The following is a 27,259-nucleotide window of genomic DNA, read 5'->3' as shown; positions in this document are numbered from 1 at the left end:
TGGGAAACTACGAGATAAGGCATCCGCCTTTACATTTTTTGACCCAGGACGATATGTAACGACAAAATTAAACCTGGTAAAAAACAATGACCACCTAGCTTGTCTGGGATTCAGACGTTTCGCGGACTCCAGATATAGCAGGTTCTTGTGATCGGTGATGACGGTGACCGGATGAACTGCCCCCTCCAGAAAATGGCGCCACTCCTCAAAAGCTAACTTAATGGCCAAGAGTTCCCTATTGCCGACATCGTAAATCCTCTCAGCGGACGACAATTTTTTAGAGAAAAAGGCGCACGGATGCCACTTACCAGGGGACGAACCCTGTGACAATACTGCTCCCACCCCTACCTCTGAAGCATCTACCTCTACAATGAATGGCTGAGACGCATCAGGTTGAATGAGTATGGGCGCCGAGGCAAAACATTTTTTCAAAGAGGAGAATGCTTGACAAGCCTTGTCAGACCACCTAGAAAAATCCGTCCCCTTTTTAGTCATGTCAGTGAGAGGCTTAACCATGGACGAGAAATTACGAATGAACTTTCGGTAATAATTAGCAAACCCCAGGAAACGTTGTAGTGCCTTAAGATTCTCTGGCCGATCCCACTCAAGAACTGCCCGCACTTTCCCAGGGTCCATACGAAAACCGGACGCTGAAACCAGGAAGCCTAAAAACTGGAGTTCCTGTACGGCGAACACACACTTTTCCCACTTGGCATACAGTTTATTATCCCGCAAGATCTGTAACACCTGCCTAACGTGCTCCTGATGAGACACCAGATCCGGCGAGTAAATTAGGATATCATCCAGATATATGACAACAAACTGTCCCACCAAGCAGCGAAAAATGTCATTAACAAAGTGTTGGAACACCGCCGGGGCATTAGTCAGACCGAATGGCATGACAAGGTTCTCATAATGCCCCTCTGGAGTGTTAAACGCCGTCTTCCACTCATCCCCCTCCTTCATCCTAATCAGATTGTACGCCCCCCTGAGATCCAACTTAGAAAACCATTTGGCGCCCACGATCTGATTAAAGAGATCGGGAATAAGTGGGAGCGGATACGGATCTCGGACCGTAATCCGATTAAGTTCACGGAAATCCAGGCAAGGGCGTAGGCCTCCATCTTTCTTCTTAACAAAGAAGAACCCCGCAGCCACCGGTGAAGATGAAGGTCTAATATGCCCCTTAGCCAGACTTTCTGAAATATAATCCTTCATGGCCTGCCTCTCAGGACCAGAAAGGTTATACAACCTAGCTTTAGGTAACTTGGCCTCAGGGAGCAGTTTTACAGAACAGTCATACACGCGATGAGGTGGTAGTTCCTGACACCCTTTCTCCGAGAATACATCCTCAAAGTCCGCCAGAAATGGAGGTAAGACCCAAGGAGTAACCGCACCAATGACCGTGTTCATGCAGTTTTTATTACAGAATTTACTCCATTGGCTTATCTCCCTGGTTTGCCAATTAATAACCGGGTTATGCTTAGCTAACCAAGGAAGGCCCAACACAATAGGAGTGGGAAGACCCTCCAACACGTAGCAAGACAACAGTTCTTTATGTATTGCCCCCACTTGAAGTTTTACATCATGCACAACTTGCAAAAAACTTCCCTGCCCGAGAGGCCTGGCATCGATCGAGAATATGGGGATGGGTTTAGCCAACTCACTCAACCGCATACCTTGAACCCGGGCAAACCGAGCATCAACCAGATTAGCCCCGGCCCCACTATCCAGAAGAACAGATATCCTCTCAGTTCTCGTACCCACCACCACCTCCGCCGGTACGAGAAACTGAGACGAACCTAGGGACGAAATACCTACTCCCAGATTGCCGTCCACCACATAACCTGGGATCAACAGTTTTCCGACGACTCTTCACTCTGCAAGGGACGGGATGGACACCCCCCAATAAAATGTCCCTTTCTCCCACAGAAGAAACACCTTCCTGCCTTATGGCGCACCACCGGTCCCCTCCCCCAAAATGATGTCCCTCCTAATTGCATAGGCTCCTCTGGACTGACCAGGGGAACCACCATATGAGGGGACCTTGTAGGAGGTGGAGTCATCACAGGGGGTAGAGTTATCCCGCACCTCTCCCGAAGCCGTCTGTCCACGCGAATAGCGAGGGCCATAGCGGCTTCCAGAGACACGGGAGAGTCATACTGTGCCAACACATCCTGTAATTTGTCGGATAAACCATGACAAAACTGGCTCCTAAGAGCCGGGTCATTCCACTGGGTGTCCGTGGCCCACCTACGGAACTCCGAACAGAATTCCTCCGCCGGACGATCTCCCTGCTGGATCCTACGTAACTTAGACTCAGCAAGGGAGATCCGATCTGGGTCATCATATACGAGTCCCAGGGCAGCGAAAAACCTATCCACTGACTGGAGAGCCGGGGAGCCCGGGGGAAGAGAGAACGCCCAAGATTGTGGGTCCCCTTGTAGGAGCGAGATGACAATTCCCACCCTTTGTTCTTCACTCCCCGATGACCGAGGCCGCAGCCGAAAGTACAATTTACATGCCTCCCGGAAAACAAAAAACTTGTCCCGCCCCCCAGTGAACCTATCAGGGAGAGCTACTTTAGGTTCTGGTCCGGCTTGCTCCTGAGGATGCCAAACCTTGGACCTAACGTCCGCCAGCTCCATGGACAAACTCTGCAATTGCCGAGCTAGACCGGCTACTGGATCCATAGTAGCTGGAGAAAAACTAAGTGGGTCGGTGAAAATGTCACGCTGTCTCTGTATACTGGAGGTAGGGGGCCTAAGCTGACCCTAAGCTGGGGCCCTGACTAATCCCTCAACCTGGAGGTACTGTTAAAGGTACAGAGGTCCAGGCCGCCAGCGTAACCCCTACCTCCTGAGGATCCCTGCACCTAAGTAATCTAGTCCTGAGAAGGACCCCGATCACAACCAAAGGGAACAAGAAATAATATGCCCAAACACAGTATTTAGACGAACGAGACAGTACAAGGGAAAAACCAAAACCACCTTGCATACAAACAACTTCTCAACTACAACAGAGGGAAAACCAACGGGAAAGGAGATAAATGATAAAGCGAGGAAAGGGAAAAAACACTTCCAAATACACTTATCTCAGCAACTCCAAACACCACGATCCGCTCTGTCAGTCTGAATGAAATGCTTTCACCGACACCTCCCAAACAGACCAGCAGGTATATGAAGGAGTCTCACTACAGAAGTATTGATTGCAGCTGGGCGAGGCTGGACCTCATCTAGCCCAGAGAGAGAGAGAGAGAGAATTAACTCCCTCACTGCCGAGAAACACAAAGCACCAACAAGTCAGCTGCGAGAAGTCAGGCTGTGTACTCGTGATGATCTTCGTGGCAACACACCCGTGACAGTTGGTCAATGACATCTTCCGGGACCTTCTCTACTCCTGCGTAGTGGTGTACCTGGACGACATCTTGGTCTTCTCTCCGGATCTCCCCACACACCGGAGGGATGTTCGTCAGGTTCTGCTCAGGCTCAGGCAGAACCATCTCTACGCTAAATATGAGAAGTGCCTCTTTGAGCAGACCTCGCTTCCGTTTCTGGGCTACATAATCTCTCAGACCAGCCTACGAATGGACCCTGAGAAACTGTCTGCCATCGAGAAGTGGCCTCGACCAGAGGGGTTGAAAGCTATTCAGCGGTTCCTGGGTTTCGCCAACTACTACCGCCTCTTCATACCGCACTTCTCTTCCCGGACTGCCCCAATCTCTGCGCTCACCCGTAAGGGTACTAATCCCAGAGAATGGCCGCCCGAAGCAGAGGAAGCCTTTCTTTCCTTAAAACAGGCTTTCTCTTCCGCCCCGGTGCTGCATCGTCCGGACGGCAACAAACAATTCTTCCTGGAAGTTGACGCCTCCTCCTCTGGAGCCGGAGCGGTACTTACCCAAAAGTCGCCTTCCGGAAGAATGGTAACTTGCGGCTTCTTCTCCAAACTCTTCTCCTCTTCTGAGCGCAATTATTCAATAGGAGATCGAGAGTTATTGGCCATTAAGCTGGCACTGGAGGAGTGGTGTTACCTGCTCGAGGGGGCTCTTCACCCGGTAATTATTTACACGGACCACAAGAACTTGGCTTACCTCCAGAGCGCCCAGAGACTTAACCCGCACCAAGCCCGGTGGTCCTTGTTTTTTGCCCGCTTTGATTTCGTTCTTCATTTTCGCCCGGCAGACTAAAACATCAAAGCTGACGCCTGGTCCCGATCCTTCCTGGTGTCTGATCTAGAGGAGGAACCAAAGCACATCATTGATCCCGCCAGAGTAATGCAGGTGGCTCCCGTGAATCTAAATCGTCTCCCTCCCGGTAAGACGTTCGTAACAGTACCTGATCGGAAGAAGGTCCTACTCTGGGGTCACTCGTCTAAACTAGCTGGCCACGCCGGTCAGAAAAAGACCCTCCAGCTTATTACCCGGCATTACTGGTGGCCTACCCTGCACAAGGATGTAATAGACTTTGTTTCAGCCTGTGTGTCCTGCGCCCGCAACAAAGTTCCGAGACACCTACCAGCCGGTCGCCTCCTTCCTCTTCCAGTACCTGCTGCACCGTGGCAGCATATAGCTATGGACTTTATAACGGATCTCCCTGTCTCTGCCGGTTGTACGGTCATTTGGGTGGTCGCTGACCGCTTTTCCAAGATGGCGCACTTCATTCCCCTGCCAGGCCTCCCGTCTGCTCCCGAGCTAGCTAAAGACTTTATCCGCCACATCTTCCGTCTCCATGGTCTGCCTCTCCACATCATGTCGGATCGTGGGGTTCAGTTCACCTCACGCTTCTGGAGAGCCACATGTAAGCTGCTTGACGTCACCCTGGACTTCTCCTCCGCATACCACCCACAGTCCAATGGTCAAGTGGAGCGGATCAATCAGATCCTGACCAGTTACCTCCGGCACTTCGTTAATGCCCACCATTCGGACTGGGTGGATCTCCTACCATGGGCCGAATTCTCTTACAATAATCACGAGAGCGAATCCTCCTCCAAATCCCCGTTTTTTGTAGTCTTCGGTCAGCATCCTCGGATCCCATTTCCCGTCTCCACCTCGGTGGACAATCCGGCTGCGGAATCTCTCATTAGCGAATTCTCCTCCATTTGGGAGAGTACCCGATCCGCACTCCTTCAGTCGTCCGAGCGGATGAAAAAACACGCTGACAAAAAACGCCTGGATCCTCCACAATTCCGTCCTGGAGATAAAGTCTGACTCTCGTCCAAGTATGTCCGGCTCAAGATTCCCTCCTACAAGTTAGGTCCTCGGTTCATCGGCCCACTGGAAGTTATCAAACAAATCAATCCGGTGGCCTATAAATTGAAACTCCCGGCCAACTTACGGATCCCTAACTCCTTCCATGTATCTCTCTTCAAACCCGTGGTACTTAACTCTTTTTCCAAGTCTACAGGTACGCCTCCTGCTCCGGTTTCCGCTGAAAACGAGTTTGAGGTAGAGAACATTCTGGCCACCAAAAGGGTAAGAGGAAAGTCCTTTTTTCTGGTAGATTGGAAGGGGTTTGGTCCTGAGGAGAGAACGTGGGAGCCCCGGGAGAACATCCATGCCCCGCTCATCCTTGATAAATTTCTCTCTGGCCTAAAAAAGGGGGGGCCTAAAGGGGGGGGGGTACTGTAGCGTCGGCATCCCTGCCTCCTGCTAGGCAGGGACGCCGTTCCCCTCACCTCTCCGCTCCGTGCCCGGCGTCTTGCTCCCGCTCTGCTGGCAGCGCGCACTGCTTCCCGGCCACGGTGCTTAGGGCGCGCGCTCTCCCCCTCTCTTAAAGGGGCCGCGCGCGCCGTCCTAAGGAGTCCCCGGCCAATGGCCAGAGGACTTCACCATATATAAGGCACCTCCTCCAAAATGGAGGTGCCCGAGCAATGCTGTTGCAAAGCCTTCACTCTGCTTCAGTCCTCAGGTTCTGCTACCTGTTACCTGCCAGTCACCTGCCAGATTCCTGCCTGTTACCTGCCAGATTCCTGCTTGATACCTGCCTGATATCCGCTTACCTGCTTGCAAGCCTGCGGTCCGACGGTCTGCCTTCCGACACCTGTCAGTCTGTCTATGGACCAGCCTGCCCGCTCACCTGGGAGCGCTCACCTGCTACCTGTCTGCTAGCCTACCTGGAGGCTCTGCCGTCACTTGCCGTGACCACCTGCCAGTCCAGAGACTCTGGCCCGCTCATCTGGGAGCGCTCACCAGCCACCTGCCTGCTGTCCTTCTACCCAGAGACTGTCCCTGTCACTTGCCGTGACTACCTGCCCTTCTACCCAGAGACTGTCCCGGTCACTTGCCGTGACTACCTGCCCGTCTTCCCTGGGAGCCACCCGCTTCCTTACAAGGACCGCCCCCTTGTATAGTTGCTCAGAGGTTCCACCTCCCAGACCCGTTACAGTGACCCTCCCCTGTAATAGTGACCCCCCTGTAATAATGACTCCCCCTGTAATAGTGAACCCCCTGTAATAATGACTCCCCCAGTAATAGTGATCCTCCCCTGTAATAGTGATCCTCCCCTGTAATAGTGCCCCCCCTGTAATAGTGCCTCCCCCTGTAATACTCCCTCCCTGTAATAGTGCCCCCCTGTAATACTCCCTCCCTGTAATAGTGCCCCCCCTGTAATAGTGATCCTCCCCTGTAATACTCCCTCCCTGTAATAGTGCCCCCCTGTAATAGTGACTCCACCCTGTAATAGTGCCCCCCCTGTAATAGTGACTCCCCCCTGTAATAGTGACCCCCCCTGTAGTGACCCTCCCCTGTAATAGTGACCCCCCTGTAATAGTGACCCTCCCCTGTAATAGTGACCCCCCCTGTAATAGTGACCCCCCCTGTAATAGTGACCCCCCCTGTAATAGTGACTCCCCTGTAATAGTGACTCCCCTGTAATAGTGACCCTCCCCTGTAATAGTGACCCCCTGTAATAGTGACCCTCCCCTGTAAGTGACCGCCCCTGTAATAGTGACCCCCCTGTAATAGTGACTCCCCTGTAATAGTGACCCCCCTGTAATAGTGATCCTCCCCTGTAATAGTGATCCTCCCCTCTAATAGTGACCCTCCCCTGTAATAGTGACCCTCCCCTGTAATAGTGACCCTCCCCTGTAATAGTGACCTCCCTGTAATAGTGACCCTCCCCTGTAATAGTGACCCTCCCCTGTAATAGTGACCCTCCCCTGTAATAGCGACTCCCCTGTAATAGTGACTCCCCTGTAATAGTGACCACCCCTGTAATAGTGACTCCGCCTGTAATAGTGACTCCCCCCTGTAATAGTGACTCCCCCTGTAATAGTGACCACCCCTGTAATAGTGACCACCCCTGTAATAGTGACTCCCCCTGTAATAGTGATCTCCCCTGTAATAGTGACCCCCCCTGTAATAGTGACCCTCCCCTGTAATAGTGACCCTCCCCTGTAATAGTGAACCCCCTGTAATAGTGAACCCCCTGTAATAGTGACCCCCCTGTAATAGTGACCCCCCTGTAATAGTGACTCCCCCTGTAATAGTGACCCTCCCCTGTAATAGTGACCCCCCCTGTAATAGTGACCCTCCCCTGTAATAGTGACCCCCCTGTAATAGTGACCCTCCCCTGTAATAGTGACCCCCCTGTAATAGTGACCCCCCCTGTAATAGTGACCTCCCCTGTAATAGTGACCCCCCCTGTAATAGTGACCCCCCTGTAATAGTGACCCTCCCCTGTAATAGTGACTCCCCCTGTAATAGTGACCCCCCTGTAATAGTGACCCCCCCTGTAATAGTGACCCTCCCCTGTAATAGTGACCCCCCTGTAATAGTGACCCTCCCCTGTAATAGTGACCCTCCCCTGTAATAGTGACTCTGCCTGTAATAGTGACCCCCCTGTAATAGTGACCCCCCTGTAATAGTCACTCCCCTGTAATAGTGACCCTCCCCTGTGATAGTGACCCCCCTTGTAATAGTGACCCTCCCCTGTAATAGTGACCCCCCTGTAATAGTCACTCCCCTGTAATAGTGACCCTCCCCTGTGATAGTGACCCCCCTTGTAATAGTGACCCTCCCCTGTAATAGTGACCCCCCTGTAATAGTGACCCTCCCCTGTAATAGTGACCCCCCCTGTAATAGTGACCCTCCCCTGTAATAATGACTCCCCCTGTAATAGTGACCCTCCCCTGTAATAGTGACCCCCCTGTAATAGTGACCCCCCTGTAATAGTGACTCCCCCTGTAATAGTGACCCCCCTGTAATAGTGACCCTCCCCTGTAATAGTGACCCCCTTTAATAGTGATCCTCCCCTGTAATAGTGACCCCCCTGTAATAGTGACCCTCCCCTGTAATAGTGACCCCCCTTTAATAGTGACCCTCCCCTGTAATAGTGACCCCCCTTTAATAGTGACCCTCCCCTGTAATAGTGACCCCCCTGTAATAGTGACCCTCCCCTGTAATAGTGACCCCCCTTTAATAGTGATCCTCCCCTGTAATAGTGATCCTCCCCTGTAATAGTGACCCTCCCCTGTAATAGTGACCCTCCCCCTGTAATAGTGACTCCCCTGTAATAGTGACTCCCCTGTAATAGTGACCCCCCTGTAATAGTGACCCCCCCCTGTAATAGTGACCCTCCCCTGTAATAGTGACTCCCCTGTAATAGTGACCCCCCTGTAATAGTGACCCTCCCCTGTAATAGTGACCCTCCCTGTAATAGTGACCCTCCCCTGTAATAGTGACCGCCCTGTAATAGTGATCCTCCCCTGTAATAGTGACCCTCCCCTGTAATAGTGACCCCCCCCTGTAATAGTGACTCCCCTGTAATAGTGACTCCCCTGTAATAGTGACCCCCCTGTAATAGTGACCCCCCCTGTAATAGTGACCCTCCCCTGTAATAGTGACTCCCCTGTAATAGTGACTTCCCTGTAATAGTGACCCTCCCCTGTAATAGTGACCCCCCTGTAATAGTGACCCTCCCCTGTAATAGTGACCCCCCTGTAATAGTGACCCTCCCCTGTAATAGTGACCCCCCTGTAATAGTGACCCTCCCTTGTAATAGTGACCCTCCCTTGTAATAGTGACCCTCGCCTGTAATAGTGACCCCCCCCTGTAATAGTGACCCCCCCTGTAATAGTGACCCCCCCTGTAATAGTGACCCTTCCCTGTAATAGTGACTCCCCCTGTAATAGTGACCTCCCCTGTAATAGTGACCCTCCCCTGTAATAGTGACCCTCCCCTGTAATAGTGACTCCCCTGTAATAGTGACCCCCCTGTAATAGTGACCTCCCCTGTAATAGTGACCCTCCCCTGTAATAGTGACCCTCCCCTGTAATAGTGACTCCCCTGTAATAGTGACCCTCCCCTCCACTTTGTTCCCTGGGTGACACTCCGGCCCTCGGCCTCCGCACATAAAGTTTGTCTTATGTTTGATGTAGATGGATCTTGACTTGAGAGATTTCTTTGGAGACGGTGAATGGTTCGGTGTAGAATAGGAGAGGGCACCTTGACCCATAGGTCCTGCCATGGGTGCCCCTCTTAGTTGAGTGGATTGAGTCACACTCCACGCCAATCCACGCCCCTCATGGGACTGGGCCCTGTGTGGTATCCACTTCCATAATTGGACCGGACCCTGTATGGTACCCACTCACCTCGTGGGACCGGACCCTGTATGGTACCCACTCACCTCGTGGGACCGGACCCTGTATGGTATCCACTCACCTCGTGGGACCGGACCCTGTATGGTATCCACTCACCTCGTGGGACCGGACCCTGTATGGTATCCACTCCCCTCGTGGGACCGGACCCTGTATGGTATCCACTCCCCTCGTGGGACCGAACCCTGTATGGTATCCACTCCCCTCGTGGGACCGGACCTTGCGCAGTATCCACTCCCCTCGTGGGACCGGACCTTGCGCAGTATGCACTCCCCTCGTGGGACCGGACCTTGCGCAGTATCCACTCCCCTCGTGGGACCGGACCTTGCGCAGTATCCACTCTCCTCGTGGGACCGGACCTTGCGCAGTATCCACTCTCCTCGTGGGACCGGACCTTGCGCAGTATCCACTCTCCTCGTGGGACCGGACCTTGCGCAGTATCCACTCTCCTCGTGGGACCGGACCTTGCGCAGTATCCACTCTCCTCGTGGGACCGGACCTTGCGCAGTATCCACTCTCCTCGTGGGACCGGACATTGCGCAGTATCCACTCCCCTCGTGGGACCGGACCTTGCGCAGTATCCACTCCACTTGTGTGACCGGACCTTGCGCAGTATCCACTCCACTTGTGTGACCGGACCTTACGCAGTATCCACTCTCCTTGTGAGAAAGGACCTTGCGCAGTATCCACTCTCCTTGTGGGATCGGACCTTGCGCAGTATCCACTCCCCTTGTGGGTCCGGACCTTGCGCAGTATCCACTCCCCTTGTGGGTCCGGACCTTGCGCAGTATCCACTCCCCTTGTGGGTCCGGACCTTGCACAGTATCCACTCTCCTTGTGGGACCGGACCTTGCGCAGTATCCACTCTCCTTGTGGAACTGGATCTTGCGCAGTATCCACTCTCCTTGTGGGACCGGACTTTGCGCAGTATCCACTCTCCTTGTGGGACCGGACCTTGCGCATTATCCACCCTCTGCGTAGCTCCTTTCCTGTTCCTTTAAGCTGCACAGTACCTGCTATTAGTCAGAACCGCCTCTGCGGACCGGCCCTTCATGCATCCCTTCGGCTGACTTTCCCCGGTGTGTTCTTCCCTTTCGCCTCAATCTCTGCCCCACTGCCACCGCCTGGTACGTGGGGGTCGGTTGTGGCGTCTGATCTCCTGGACATGGTGAATTTCAGGCTTTTTTATGAAAATTTTAATATAAAACACATTCCTCCATTTGGTGGAGACACGGCTGTGCAGGGGCATAATTTGTGGGCGGAGGGCACTGCCCTAGTAATATAGTGATGAGGATCCGCCCCTTTATTGTCACACTCCGCCCACTGTCAGGATGGGCGGAGTCTGCCTTCATATTTCGCGGTTCCCATTACCGGATCTCTGGAGATATCGTGCTGCCTCCCGTAAAGTCTGTGGCCAGAGGAGACCTCTGCAGTGGTGGAGATGGGGCCGACGTCACATGCTCAGAGTTCACTGTGTCCCGGCCTCCTCGCCACCTCCCGGTAGCCCTTGCGCTGCTTGACCCGGTATGTAAGCAGATGGGAGTAGTTGGTGAGGAGTGCGCGCCAGTAGTCACAGACGTCTTCCATCCGCAGGTGCTCACTAATGAACTGCTGCCCCCTGCACAGAGAACGTCACACATTACAGGGGGGCACCAGCCGGGGCCTGGGTGGTACATATGGGGCAATCCTACCTTTCTGCTATCTTCCGAGCTTCACCATCATTCTCCTTCACAAACTCCAGCAGCTCCCTGCTCAGAAACAAGAGAAAAGTCAGATCACCCAACAGGGAAGACGTGGGGGGCAAAGCGATAGTGATGGAGGGAGGCAATGGGAAAGAGGGTCCACGATGGGACAGGCAATGGAGCATATATGGTGGGGTCTTCCAACAGTGGAGCAGGTGTGGGGGCTGTATAAAACCAATCAACAGTCCGGACCCCTGTTCCTGCAGTGGTTTCCTCCTTATTGGAACGTGCACATTGTAGATCTGGACTGAAGGCGGCAAAACCGCGAAAAGGAAAGAAAGAAGGAGTAAAGAAACACGCGTGACACACTGGACTGAAGGCGGCAAAACCGCGAAAAGGAAAGGAGTAAAGAAACACGCGTGACACACTCCAGAGTTTGTGCGACTCCTCAGAGTCCTCCTTTGCCCCCCTGATACTCTGATGAGCTCTTAACACCCCCACGGTTTCTCTCCGCAGCTTCTTCAGTAGTCTCTAGTAATGGCTCCAGCAGTCGTGAAGGACCCTAGAGGAGCCGAGTGCTTGTCGGCTGCTTCGTCTTCACATCTCCACTGGTTGAGGTGGGTGATCCTGGAGGCAGTGTCCTTCTCGCTCACATCACCCTCCCATCCATCACCTGGAGGTTTCAGGGTCATTGTCTATATGATAGTCCCAGTAATAGGACAAAGCTAAGATCCGAGACCCCGTTCTTTTACTGACTAATAAAATCATTCCTTTATTTCATCCCATTGCATTAAAAGCCGTTTCTAGTGCACGTGGTTAGTCCCAGAGATCAGGGGAATGCGGGGTAAAGGACGGACCACCAATCACATGTGGCAGACGTAGATGGCGGACAGCGGGATAGACAGGTGGGCCCAGTGGGTGAGATCTGTGAAGGATTCATGCTCCGTGCTGCCCGGTGACATTTAATATCCTTTCTGCTTCATTAAGGAACCGAATCTGGTCATGTCACCACCACTAACGGCAACAATGAGTCCAACGTCCTGCGTCTCAGGATACGGGGGGGGGGGGGGATCTTCTCCCTCGCTCTCCGACCACTTACAGACATTAAATGGCGGAGAGTAAATAACCAATGATCGACCCCTTTCCTCCTGACACAATGGTGGGAAGGTCGCTCAGTGACTCCTGTGTGGCTATGTCGGGGCCGTGTGCTGTACGGAGAGGTCCATCGCTCCCCTGGACTGTGCGCTGACCCTCGGTAGGGCCGACCGCACTTATTCTGGGTCTATCATCTTGTTGGAAGGCAAAATCATCTGCGCTCACTCGTGTGCCTCCGACAAGTTCTGCTGTGACTAACGTGGAAAAGGAAACGTAAGGAAGAAATGTGTCCCTCCTGCACTAAGCGCCTGATTGCCCTGCTCCCCACACTTCACTGAAGCCACGGAGACCATCATGGGCGGGGGGATGGGGGTCGGCTGAAGCCCCCGCTATCTGATATGCAGCTGAGTGCTACCTCACAGAGGGGAAGCCAGAGAAGGCATCGCTACTATTACAGGTATATATATACAGTGCCTACAAGTAGTATTCAACCCCCTGCAGATTTAGCTGGTTTGATAAGATGCAAATAAGTTAGAGCCTTCAAACTGCAAACGAGAGTAGGTTTTATGAACAGAAGCATAAATCTTACAAACCAAAAAGTTATGTTGCTCAGTTGAATTTTATTAAATTTTAAACATAAAAGTGTGGGTCAATTATTATACAACCCCTATGTTTAATATTTTGTGGAATAACCCTTGTTTGCAATTACAGCTAATAATCGTCTTTTATAAGACCTGATCAGGCTGGCACAGGTCTGTGGAGTTATCTTGGCCCACTCCTCCATGCAGATCTTCTCCAAGTTATCTAGGTTCTTTGGGTGTCTCATGTGGACTTTATTCTTGAGCTCTTTCCACAAGTTTTCAATTGGGTTAAGGTCAGGAGACTGACCAGGCCACTCCAACACCTTGACTTTTTCCCTCTTGAACCAGGCATTGGTTTTCTTGGCTGTGTGCTTTGGGTCGTTGTCTTGTTGGAAGATGAAATTACGACCCATCTTAAGATCCTTGACGGAGGAGCGGAGGTTCTTGGCGAAAATCTCCAGGTAGGCCGTGCTATCCATCTTCCCATGGATGCGGACCAGATGGCCAGGCCCCTTGGCAGAGAAACAGCCCCACAGCATGATGCTGCCACCACCATGCTTGACTGTAGGGATGGTATTCTTGGGGTCGTATGCAGTGCCATCCAGTCTCCAAACGTCACGTGTGTGGTTGGCACCAAAGATCTCGATCTTGGTCTCATCAGACCATAGAACCTTGAACCAGTCTGTCTCAGAGTCCTCCAAGTGATCATGAGCAAACTGTAGACGAGCCTTGACATGACGCTTTGAAAGTAAAGGTACCTTACGGGCTCGTCTGGAACGGAGACCATTGCGGTGGAGTACCTAACTTATGGTATTGACTGAAACCAATGTCCCCACTGCCATGAGATCTTCCCGGAGCTCCTTCCTTGTGGTCCTTGGGTTAGCCTTGACTCTTCGGACAAGCCTGGCCTCGGCACAGGAGGACACTTTCAAAGGCTGTCCTGGCCGTGGAAGGCTAACAGTAGTTCCATAAGCCTTCCACTTACGGATGATGCTCCCAACAGTGGAGACAGGTAGGCCCAACTCCTTGGAAAGGGTTTTGTTCCCCTTGCCAGCCTTGTGACCCTCCACGATCTTGTCTCTGATGGCCTTGGAATGCTCCTTTGTCTTTCCCATGTTGACCATGTCTGAGTGCTGTTCACAAGTTTGGGGAGGGTCTTAAATAGTGAGAAAAGGCTGGCAAAAGAGATCTTTAATCCACACATGTGAAGCTCATTATTCTTGGTGCCTGAACTACTTCTTAATACTTTTGGGGGACCAAACAGAATTCTTGTGGTTTGAGGGGTTGAATAATAAATGACACTCTGAATTAACTTTTAACATTTTAAAAAAATAAAAAATAAAAAAAAAAAATTAAATTTGCTGCAGAGCATTTCCCACTTCCAGGCTGATCTACAGTACAAATGTCACAATGCCAAGTTAATTCCGCATGTGTCAACCAGCTAAATCTGCAGGGGGTTGAATACTACTTGTAGGCACTGTATATACAGTACAGACCAAAAGTTTGGACACACCTCATTTAAAGATTTTTCTGTATTTTCAGGACTATGAAAATTGTACATTCACACTGAAGGCATCAAAACTATGAATTACCACATGTGGAATTATATACTTAACAAAAAAGTGTGAAACAACTGACAATATGTCTTATATTCTAGGTTCTTCAAAGTAGCCACCTTTTGCTTTGATGACTGCTTTGCACACTCTTGGCATTCTCTTGATGAGCTTCAAGAGGTAGTCACCGGAAATGGTCTTCCTACAATCTTGAAGGAGTTCCCAGAGATGCTTAGCACTTGTTGGCCCTTTTGCCTTCACTCTGCAGTCCAGCTCACCCCAAACCATCTCGATTGGGTTCAGGTCTGGTGTCTGTGGAGGCCAGGTCATCTGGTGTAGCCCCCCATCACTCTCCCTCTTGGTCAAATAGCCCTTACACAGCCTGGAGGTGTGTTTGGGGTCATTGTCCTGTTGAAAAATAAATGATGGTCCAACTAAACGCCAACCGGATGGAATAGCATGCCGCTGCAAGATGCTGTGGTAGCCATGCTGGTTCAGTATGCCTTCAATTTTGAATAAATCCCTAACAGTGTCACCAGCAAAGCCCCCCAACACCATCACACCTCCTCCTCCATGCTTCACGGTGGGAACCAGGCATGTAGAGTCCATCCGTTCACCTTTTCTGCGTCGCACAAAGACACGGTGGTTGGAACCAAAGATCTCAAATTTGGACTCATCAGACCAAAGCACAGATTTCCACTGGTCTAATGTCCATTCCTTGTGTTCTTTAGCCCAAACAAGTCTCTTCTGCTTGTTGCCTGTCCTTAGCAGTGGTTTCCTAGCAGCTATTTTACCATGAAGGCCTGCTGCACAAAGTCTCCTCTTAACAGTTGTTGTAGAGATGTGTCTGCTGCTAGAACTCTGTGTGACATTGACCTGGTCTCTAATCTGAGCTGCTGTTAACCTGTGATTTCTGAGGCTTGTGACTCGGATAAACTTATCCTCAGAAGCAGAGGTGACTCTTGGTCTTCCTTTCCTGGGGCGGTCCTCATGTGAGCCAGTTTCTTTGTAGCGCTTGATGGTTTTTGCAACTGCACTTAGGGACACTTTCAAAGTTTTCCCAATTTTTTGGACTGACTGACATTCATTTCTTAAAGTAATGATGGCCACTCGTTTTTCTTTACTTAGCTGCTTTTTTCTTGCCATAATACAAATTCTAACAGTCTATTCAGTAGGACTATCAGCTGTGTATCCACCTGACTTCTGCACAACACAACTGATGGTCCCAACCCCATTTATAAGGCAAGAAATCCCACTTATTAAACCTGACAGGGCACACCTGTGAAGTGAAAACCATTTCCAGTGACTACCTCTTGAAGCTCATCAAGAGAATGCCAAGAGTGTGCAAAGCAGTCATTAAAGCAAAAGGTGGCTACTGTGAAGAACCTAGAATATAAGACACATTTTCAGTTGTTTCACACTTTTTTGTTAAGTATATAATTCCACATGTGGTAATTCATAGTTTTGATGCCTTCAGTGTGAATGTACAATTTTCATAGTCAAGAAAATACAGAAAAATCTTTAAATGAGAAGGTGTGTCCAAACTTTTGGTCTGTACTGTATATATTCTACATATACACAAGAGCATCTCACTAAATTAGAATATCATCAAAAAGTGAATTTATTTCAGTTCTTCAATACAAACAGTGAAGCTCCTATATTATATAGAGTCATTACACGCAGAGGGATCTATTATATAGAGTCATTACACGCAGAGGGATCTATTATATAGAGTCATTACACGCAGAGGGATCTATTATATAGAGTCATTACACACAGAGGGATCTATTATATAGAGTCATTACACGCAGAGGGATCTATTATATAGAGTCATTACACGCAGAGGGATCTATTATATAGAGTCATTACACGCAGAGGGATCTATTATATAGAGTCATTACACGCAGAGGGATCTATTATATAGAGTCATTACACGCAGAGGGATCTATTATATAGAGTCATTACACGCAGAGGGATCTATTATATAGAGTCATTACACGCAGAGGGATCTATTATATAGAGTCATTACACGCAGAGGGATCTATTATATAGAGTCATTACACACAGGGATCTATTATATAGAGTCATTACACACAGAGGGATCTATTATATAGAGTCATTACACGCAGAGGGATCTATTATATAGAGTCATTACACGCAGAGGGATCTATTATATAGAGTCATTACACGCAGAGGGATCTATTATATAGAGTCATTACACACAGAGGGATCTATTATATAGAGTCATTACACACAGAGGGATCTATTATATAGAGTCATTACACACAGAGGGATCTATTATATAGAGTCATTACACGCAGAGGGATCTATTATATAGAGTCATTACACGCAGAGGGATCTATTATATAGAGTCATTACACGCAGAGGGATCTATTATATAGAGTCATTACACGCAGAGGGATCTATTATATAGAGTCATTACACGCAGAGGGATCTATTATATAGAGTCATTACACGCAGAGGGATCTATTATATAGAGTCATTACACGCAGAGGGATCTATTATATAGAGTCATTACACACAGAGGGATCTATTATATAGAGTCATTACACGCAGAGGGATCTATTATATAGAGTCATTACACGCAGAGGGATCTATTATATAGTCATTACACGCAGAGGGATCTATTATATAGAGTCATTACACGCAGAGGGATCTATTATATAGAGTCATTACACGCAGAGGGATCTATTATATAGAGTCATTACACGCAGAGGGATCTATTATATAGAGTCATTACACGCAGAGGGATCTATTATATAGAGTCATTACACACAGGGATCTATTATATAGAGTCATTACACACAGAGGGATCTATTATATAGAGTCATTACACGCAGAGGGATCTATTATATAGAGTCATTACACGCAGAGGGATCTATTATATAGAGTCATTACACGCAGAGGGATCTATTATATAGAGTCATTACACACAGAGGGATCTATTATATAGAGTCATTACACACAGAGGGATCTATTATATAGAGTCATTACACACAGAGGGATCTATTATATAGAGTCATTACACGCAGAGGGATCTATTATATAGAGTCATTACACGCAGAGGGATCTATTATATAGAGTCATTACACGCAGAGGGATCTATTATATAGAGTCATTACACGCAGAGGGATCTATTATATAGAGTCATTACACGCAGAGGGATCTATTATATAGAGTCATTACACGCAGAGGGATCTATTATATAGAGTCATTACACGCAGAGGGATCTATTATATAGAGTCATTACACACAGGGATCTATTATATAGAGTCATTACACACAGAGGGATCTATTATATAGAGTCATTACACGCAGAGGGATCTATTATATAGAGTCATTACACGCAGAGGGATCTATTATATAGAGTCATTACACGCAGAGGGATCTATTATATAGAGTCATTACACACAGAGGGATCTATTATATAGACATTACACACAGAGGGATCTATTATATAGAGTCATTACACACAGAGGGATCTATTATATAGAGTCATTACACGCAGAGGGATCTATTACATAGTCATTACACACAGAGGGATCTATTATATAGAGTCATTACACGCAGAGGGATCTATTATATAGAGTCATTACACGCAGAGTGATCTATTATATAGAGTCATTACACGCAGAGTGATCTATTATATAGAGTCATTACACGCAGAGGGATCTATTATATAGAGTCATTACACGCAGAGGGATCTATTATATAGAGTCATTACACACAGAGGGATCTATTATATAGAGTCATTACACGCAGAGGGATCTATTATATAGAGTCATTACATGCAGAGGGATCTATTATATAGAGTCATTACACGCAGAGGGATCTATTATATAGAGTCATTACACGCAGAGGGATCTATTATATAGAGTCATTACACGCAGAGGGATCTATTATATAGAGTCATTACACGCAGAGGGATCTATTATATAGAGTCATTACACACAGAGGGATCTATTATATAGAGTCATTACATGCAGAGGGATCTATTATATAGAGTCATTACACGCAGAGGGATCTATTATATAGAGTCATTACACGCAGAGGGATCTATTATATAGAGTCATTACACGCAGAAGGATCTATTATATAGAGTCATTACACGCAGAGGGATCTATTATATAGAGTCATTACACGCAGAGGGATCTATTATATAAAGTCATTACACACAGGGATCTATTAGAGTCATTACACACAGAGGGATCTATTATATAGAGTCATTACACACAGAGGGATCTATTATATAGAGTCATTACACGCAGAGGGATCTATTATATAGAGTCATTACACGCAGAGGGATCTATTATATAGAGTCATTACACGCAGAGGGATCTATTATATAAAGTCATTACACGCAGAGGGATCTATTATATAGAGTCATTACACGCAGAGGGATCTATTATATAAAGTCATTACACACAGGGATCTATTAGAGTCATTACACACAGAGGGATCTATTATATAGAGTCATTACACACAGAGGGATCTATTATATAGAGTCATTACACGCAGAGGGATCTATTATATAGAGTCATTACACGCAGAGGGATCTATTATATAGAGTCATTACACACAGAGGGATCTATTATATACAGACATTACACACAGAGGGATCTATTATATAGAGTCATTACACGCAGAGGGATCTATTATATAGAGTCATTACACGCAGAGGGATCTATTATATAGTCATTACACACAGAGGGATCTATTATATAGAGTCATTACACACAGAGGGATCTATTATATAGAGTCATTACACGCAGAGGGATCTATTATATAGAGTCATTACACGCAGAGGGATCTATTATATAGAGTCATTACACGCAGAGTGATCTATTATATAGTCATTACACACAGAGGGATCTATTATATAGAGTCATTACACACAGGGATCTATTATATAGAGTCATTACACGCAGAGGGATCTATTATATAGAGTCATTACACGCAGAGGGATCTATTATATAGAGTCATTACACGCAGAGGGATCTATTATATAGAGTCATTACACGCAGAGGGATCTATTATATAGAGTCATTACACGCAGAGGGATCTATTATATAGAGTCATTACACGCAGAGGGATCTATTATATAGAGTCATTACACACACAGGGATCTATTATATAGAGTCATTACACGCAGAGGGATCTATTATATAGAGTCATTACACGCAGAGGGATCTATTATATAGTCATTACACGCAGAGGGATCTATTATATAGAGTCATTACACGCAGAGGGATCTATTATATAGAGTCATTACACGCAGAGGGATCTATTATATAGAGTCATTACACGCAGAGGGATCTATTATATAGTCATTACACGCAGAGAGATCTATTATATAGAGTCATTACACGCAGAGGGATCTATTATATAGAGTCATTACACGCAGAGGGATCTATTATATAGAGTCATTACACGCAGAGGGATCTATTATATAGAGTCATTACACAGAGGGATCTATTAGAGTCATTACACGCAGCGGGATCTACTATATAGAGTCATTACACGCAGAGGGATCTATTATATAGAGTCATTACACGCAGAGGGATCTATTATATAGAGTCATTACACGCAGAGGGATCTATTATATAGTCATTACACGCAGAGGGATCTATTATATAGAGTCATTACACGCAGAGGGATCTATTATATAGAGTCATTACACGCAGAGGGATCTATTATATAGAGTCATTACACGCAGAGGGATCTACTATATAGAGTCATTACACGCAGAGGGATCTATTATATAGAGTCATTACACACAGAGGGATCTATTATATAGTCATTACACGCAGACGGATCTATTATATAGAGTCATTACACACAGAGGGATCTATTATAAAGAGTCATTACACACAGAGGGATCTATTATATAGAGTCATTACACACAGGGATCTACTATATAGAGTCATTACACGCAGAGGGATCTATTCTATAGAGTCATTACACACAGAGGGATCTATTATATAGAGTCATTACACACAGAGGGATCTATGATATAGAGTCATTACACACAGAGGGATCTATTATATAGAGTCATTACACGCAGAGCGATCTATAATATAGAGTCATTACACACAGAGGGATCTATTATATAGAGTCATTACACACAGAGGGATCTATTGTATAGACTCATTACACACAGAGGGATCTATCGTATAGAGTCATTACACACAGAGGGATCTATTAGAGTCATTACACACAGAGGGATCTATTATATAGTCATTACACACAGAGGGATCTATTATATAGAGTCATTACACAGAGTGATCTATTATATAGAGTCATTACACACAGAGGGATCTATTATATAGAGTCCTTACACACAGAAGGATCTATTATATAGTCATTACACACAGAGGGATCTATTATATAGAGTCATTACACACAGCGGGATCTATTATATAGAGTCATTACACACAGAGGGATCTATTATATAGTCATTACACACAGAGGGATCTATTATATAGAGTCATTACACACAGAGGGATCTATTATATAGTCATTACACACAGAGGGATCTATTATAGAGTCATTACACACAGAGGGATCTATTATATAGAGTCATTACACACAGAGGGATCTATTATATAGTCATTACACACAGAGGGATCTATTATATAGTCATTACACACAGAGGGATCTATTATATAGAGTCATTACACAGAAGGATCTATTATATAGAGACATTACACGCAGAGGGATCTATTATATAGAGTCATTACACACAGAGGGATCTATTATATAGAGTATTTACACACAGAGGGATCTATTATATAGAGTCATTACACACAGAGGGATCTATTATATAGAGTCATTACACGCAGAGGGATCTATTATATAGAGTCATTACACACAGAGGGATCTATTATATAGAGCCATTATACAGAGTGATCTATTATATAGAGTCATTACACACAGAGTGATCTATTATATAGTCATTACACACAGAGGGATCTATTATATAGTCATTACACACAGAGGGATCTATTATATAGAGTCATTACACACAGAGGGATCTATTATATAGAGTCATTACACACAGAAGGATCTATTATATAATCATTACACACAGAGGGATCTATTATATAGAGTCATTACACACAGAAGGATCTATTATATAGAGTCATTACACACAGAGGGATCTATTATATAGAGTCATTACACACAGAGGGATCTATTATATAGAGTCATTACACACAGAAGGATCTATTATATAGAGTCATTACACACAGAGGGATCTGTTATATAGAGTCATTACACACAGAGGGATCTATTATATAGAGTCATTACACACAGAGGGATCTATTTCACGTGTTTATTTCTGTTAATGTTGATGATTATGGATTACAGCCAATGAAAACACAACAGTCATTATCTCAGTAAATTAGAATACTTTATAACAACAGCTTGTCATCCTACTGAAATGTCTGTTCAGTGAATGCCCTCAATACTTGGTCGGCTCCGTGTGCATCAATTACTGCATCAATGCAGCAATGTGGCATGGAGGGATCAGCCTGTGGCATGGAGGGATCAGCCTGTGGCATGGAGGCGATCAGCCTGTGGCATGGAGGCGATCAGCCTGTGGCATGGAGGGATCAGCCTGTGGCATGGAGGGATCAGCCTGTGGCATGGAGGGATCAGCCTGTGGCATGGAGGCGATCAGCCTGTGGCATGGAGGCGATCAGCCTGTGGCATGGAGGCGATCAGCCTGTGGCATGGAGGGATCAGCCTGCTGCATGGAGGGATCAGCCTGTGGCATGGAGGCGATCAGCCTGTGGCATGGAGGCGATCAGCCTGTGGCATGGAGGGATCAGCCTGTGGCATGGAGGGATCAGCCTGTGGCATGGAGGCGATCAGCCTGTGGCATGGAGGCGATCAGCCTGTGGCATGGAGGGATCAGCCTGTGGCATGGAGGGATCAGCCTGTGGCTGCTGAGGGGTTATGGAAGCCCAGGTGGCTTTGATAGCAGTCTTCAGCTCGTCTGCATTGTGGGGTCTGGGGTCTCATCTTCCTCTTGACAATACCCCATAGATTCTCTATAATAGATCCTCTATGGGGTTAAGGTCAGGCGAGTTTGCGGACAATCAAGCGCAGTGATACTGTTGTGTGTAAACCAGGTGTTGGTACTTTTGGCCGTGTGGACAGGGGCCAAGTCCTGCTGGAGAAGGACATCTCCATAAAGCTTGTCGGCAGAGGGAAGCATGAAGGGCTGTAAAATGTCCTGGTAGACGGCAGCGCTGACTTTGGTCTTGATAAAACACAGTGGACCTCCACCAGCAGATGACATGGCCCCCAAACCATCACTGATTGTGGAGACTTCACACTAGACCTCCAGCAGCTTGGATTGTGGCCTCTCCACTCTTCCTCCAGACTCTGGGACCTTGATTTCCAAATGAAATGCAAAATTTACTTTTATCTGAAAACACCTTGGAGCACTGAGAACAGTCCAGGTGTTTTTCTCCTTGGCCCAGGGAAGACGCTTCTGGCGTTGTCTATTGGTCATGAGTGGCCTGACACAAGGAATGTGACACTTGTAGCCCATGTCCTGGATACGTCTGTGTGTGGTGGTTCTTGAAGCAATGACTCCAGCAGCAGTCCACTCCTTGTGAATCTCCCACAAATTTTTGAATTGCCTTTTCTTAACAATCCTTTCCAGGCTGCGGTTATCCCGGTTGCTTGTGCACCTTTTTCTACCACACTTTTTCCTTCCTCTCAACTTTCCATTAATATGCTTGGATACAGCGCTCTGTGATCAGCCAGCTTCTTTAGCAATGACCTTTTGTGGCTTACCTTGTGGAGTGTGTCAATGACTGCCTTCTGGACATCTGTCAAGTCAGCAGTCTTCCCCATGATTGTGGAACCTACTGAAACAGACTAAGGGACCTTTTTAAAAGCATCAGAAGCCTTTAAATGTGTTTTTTGCTAATTATTCTAATTTACTGAGATAATGACTTTTGTGTTTTCATTGGCTGTAAGCCATAATCATCAACATTAACAGAAATAAACACTTGAAATAGATCCCTCTGTGTGCAATGACTATATAATAGATCCCTCTGTGTGTAATGACTCTATATAATACATTCCTCTGTGTGTAATGACTCTATATAATAGATCCCTCTGCGTGTAATGACTCTATATAATAGATGCCTCTATGTGTAATGACTCTATATAATAGATCCCTCTGTGTGTAATGACTCTATATAATCGATCCCTGTGTAATGACTCTATATAATAGATCACTCTGTGTGTAATGACTCTATATAATAGATCCCTCTGTGTGTAATGACTCTATATAATAGATCCCTCTGTGTGTAATGACTCTATATAATAGATCCCTCTGTGTGTAATGACTCTATATAATAGATCCCTCTGTGTGTAATCACTCTATATAATAGATGGCTCTGTGTGTAATGACTCTATATAATAGATCCCTCTATGTGTAATGACTCTATATAATAGATCCCTCTGTGTGTAATGACTCTATATAATAGATCCCTGTGTGTAATGACTCTATATAATAGATCACTCTGTGTGTAATGACTATATAATAGATCCCTCTGTGTGTAATGACTCTATATAATAGATCCCTCTGTGTGTAATGACTCTATATAATAGATCCCTCTGTGTGTAATGACTCTATATAGTAGATCCCTCTGCGTGTAATGACTATATAATACATCCCTCTGTGTGTAATGACTCTATATACTAGATCCCTCTGTGTGTAATGACTCTATATACTAGATCCCTCTGTGTGTAATGACTCTATATAATAGATGCCTCTGTGTGTAATGACTCTATATAATAGATCCCTCTGTGTGTAATGACTCTATATAATAGATCCCTCTGTGTGTAATAACTCTATATAATGATCCCTCTATGTGTAATGACTCTATATAATAGATCCCTCTATGTGTAATGACTCTATATAATAGATCACTCTGTGTGTAATGACTCTATATAATAGATCCCTCTGTGTGTAATGACTCTATATAATAGATCCCTCTGTGTGTAATGACTCTATATAATAGATCCCTCTGTGTGTAATGACTCTATATAATAGATCCCTCTGTGTGCAATGACTCTATATAATAGATCCCTCTGCGTGTAATGACTCTATATACTAGATCCCTCTGTGTGTAATGACTCTATATAATAGATGCCTCTGTGTGTAATGACTCTATATAATAGATCCCTTTGTGTGTAATGACTCTATATAATAGATCCCTCTGTGTGTAATAACTCTATATAATGATCCCTCTATGTGTAATGACTCTATATAATAGATCCCTCTATGTGTAATGACTCTATATAATAGATCACTCTGTGTGTAATGACTCTATATAATAGATCCCTCTGTGTGTAATGACTCTATATAATAGATCCCTCTGTGTGTAATGACTCTATATAATATAGGAGCTTCACTTTTTGTATTGAAGAACTGAAATAAATTAACTTTTGGATGACATTATAATTTTGTCTCCGAAAGAAAATTATGAATATCAAAGCTTGTATAGATCCGATATTGATGAGACATACATTTTCAGCTTCAGGGCTTATCGGGGAAGAATGTGCATGTTTTCTCATAACTAACACCTGCCTATAAGCCACAAATCAATAGTATCCAGATAACTGACACCAGGCATGTCATGTTTGGTCTCTTGGTAACGGTAAAATTTCAATAAAAAGTATGGCGGTGATTTTGAAATTCTGCGATCATCTGAAGAGAAGTTATCGCATAAGTTGGGGATTTCATAAAATCCTGGAGGGCTGAGGACTGCCTACAATCCAGCCCACATGAGGTCATCATAGGGGTGAGGGGTGGGTGTAAATCAGGGGCTGATAAAAGTTCAAGCCAAATTATGATCGGTGTTCAATGCTGAGGAAGATACATGTCAGTGTAGCCTTGACGCTTTCAACCAGATTGCTTCCGTTCGCTAGCGGACTCATCTCCGTGAGCGGCGTAGTAAGTTTCTTTTGATTTAACTGTATATTCTGTATTGTTTTGTCCCCTTTGTAAAATCTTTTGTATATTTTTCATATACACTGCCTCATTCTGGATTAAATATAAACTGTAATAGTTCTGTTCCTTTTGTTGTGTAAACCGCGCCTCAAAGCCATACGCGACCCACCAGGCCTCCAGTCAGCCGGTATAAAACCCGACTGGTGGTGGCAGCTAATAATTTTTCTTGAGTTATCGGGGAATTCGCAGTGACCGTATCGGAGGTACTCCATATGCTCACTGTTAGTTTCCCGAGAACCGGCTTAGTAGTGGTGACGGCCCGCAGCCTCCTCCATTAATCGTTGGCCAATCGTGAAATTGTCTAGACAATAGGGGGCAGCAGAGAGCTGTTCGACATAGAGATCTGTGTGTGTGGTTCTGCGTGACCTTCCCGGGCTGCGATCCTTGACAGATTGGTGGCAGCGGTGGGATTCTGCGTGATGTCTCCGGTGTCATTATTGACAGGTGCCAAAAATTTTGGCCATGACTGCGTATACACAGTGGAGGAGGGAATATTGGAGGTATGTACGTATACAGTGACTTGAAAAAGTTTTCATACCCGTGAACTTTTCCACACTTTCTCACGTTACATCACAAACTTAAATGTATTTTATTGGGATCTTCTGTGATACAAAGTAACAAGTATTTGTGACGTGTAAAGGAAATGAAAGGAGGTTTACTATATATGTTATAAATCTGAACATTGTGCCGTGCATATGTATTCAGCCCCGAGTCAGTACTTGGTAGGACCACTCTTTGCTGCCATTACCGCTGCAGTCTTTTGAGGTCTGTCTTTCCACCTTTCGTTGCAGTCTTTAGTGGTCGGTCTCTTCAGCTCTGCACACTTAGAGGTGACGTTTTGCCCTTATTCTTTACGCTCTCGCTCAGTGAGATTGGATGGAGATGTCCATGGGGATTTGGGTCTGGACTGTGACTGCGCCGCTCAGACACATGAATATGCTCTGATCTAAACCCTCCGTTGTAGCTCTGGTAGGGTGTTTAGGGTCGTTGTCCTGCTGGAAGGTGAATCTATGCCCCGGTCTCAAGTCCCCTGCAGCCTCTCACAGGTTTTCTTTCAGGATTGTCCTGTACTTAGTTTCATCCATTTTCCATGAAATCTACTGTATCCTCACCCAACCCATGTAGACTGTGAGCCCTCGCGGGCAGGGTCCTCGCTCCACCACACCGCTGCACGACCAGCTCTACCCTCACCTACTGTATTCTCACCCATCCCTTGTAGTATGTGAGCCCTCGCGGGCAGGGTGCTCGCTCCACCATACAGCTGCACGACCAGCTCTACCCTCACCTACTGTATCCTCACCCATCCCTTGTAGACTGTGAACCCTCGCGGGCAGGGTCCTCGCTCCACCACACCGCTGCACGACCAGCTCTACCCTCACCTACTGTATTCTCACCCATCCCCTGTAGACTGTGAGCCCTCGCGGGCAGGGTCCTCGCTCCACCATACCGCTGTACGACCAGCTCTACCCTCACCTACTGTATTCTCACCCATCCCTTGTAGACTGTGAGCCCTCGCGGGCAGGGTGCTCGCTCCACCATACAGCTGCACGACCAGCTCTACCCTCACCTACTGTATCCTCACCCATCCCTTGTAGACTGTGAACCCTCGCGGGCAGGGTCCTCTCTCCACCATACCGCTACACGACCAGCTCTACCCTCACCTACTGTATCCTCACCCATCCCTTGTAGACTGTG

At 46.7% G+C, this 27,259-nt stretch overlaps 1 protein-coding gene across 1 annotated transcript in view; it reads right to left on the bottom strand.

Annotated features, from left to right (window-relative positions):
- Positions 1 to 10,684: 10,684 nt before the first annotated feature.
- The window catches only part of POGLUT1 (protein O-glucosyltransferase 1), a gene marked incomplete at its 5' end in the record, with an annotated part of 53,521 nt that continues 36,946 nt past the window's right edge, over positions 10,685 to 27,259 (bottom strand). The window contains 2 exons of the mRNA XM_073668792.1: positions 10,685 to 11,212; positions 11,286 to 11,342. Coding sequence (XP_073524893.1) covers positions 11,056 to 11,212; positions 11,286 to 11,342 — 214 coding nt within the window. The remainder of the gene's footprint in view (positions 11,213 to 11,285; positions 11,343 to 27,259) is intronic.

Source organism: Phyllobates terribilis, unplaced genomic scaffold (genome assembly GCF_046119375.1).
Source record: "Phyllobates terribilis strain yellow unplaced genomic scaffold, ASM4611937v1 Scaffold_2__4_contigs__length_985480577, whole genome shotgun sequence".
NCBI classification, from domain to species: Eukaryota; Metazoa; Chordata; class Amphibia; order Anura; family Dendrobatidae; genus Phyllobates; species Phyllobates terribilis.
This window is presented reverse-complemented; position numbering and strand designations above follow the sequence as displayed.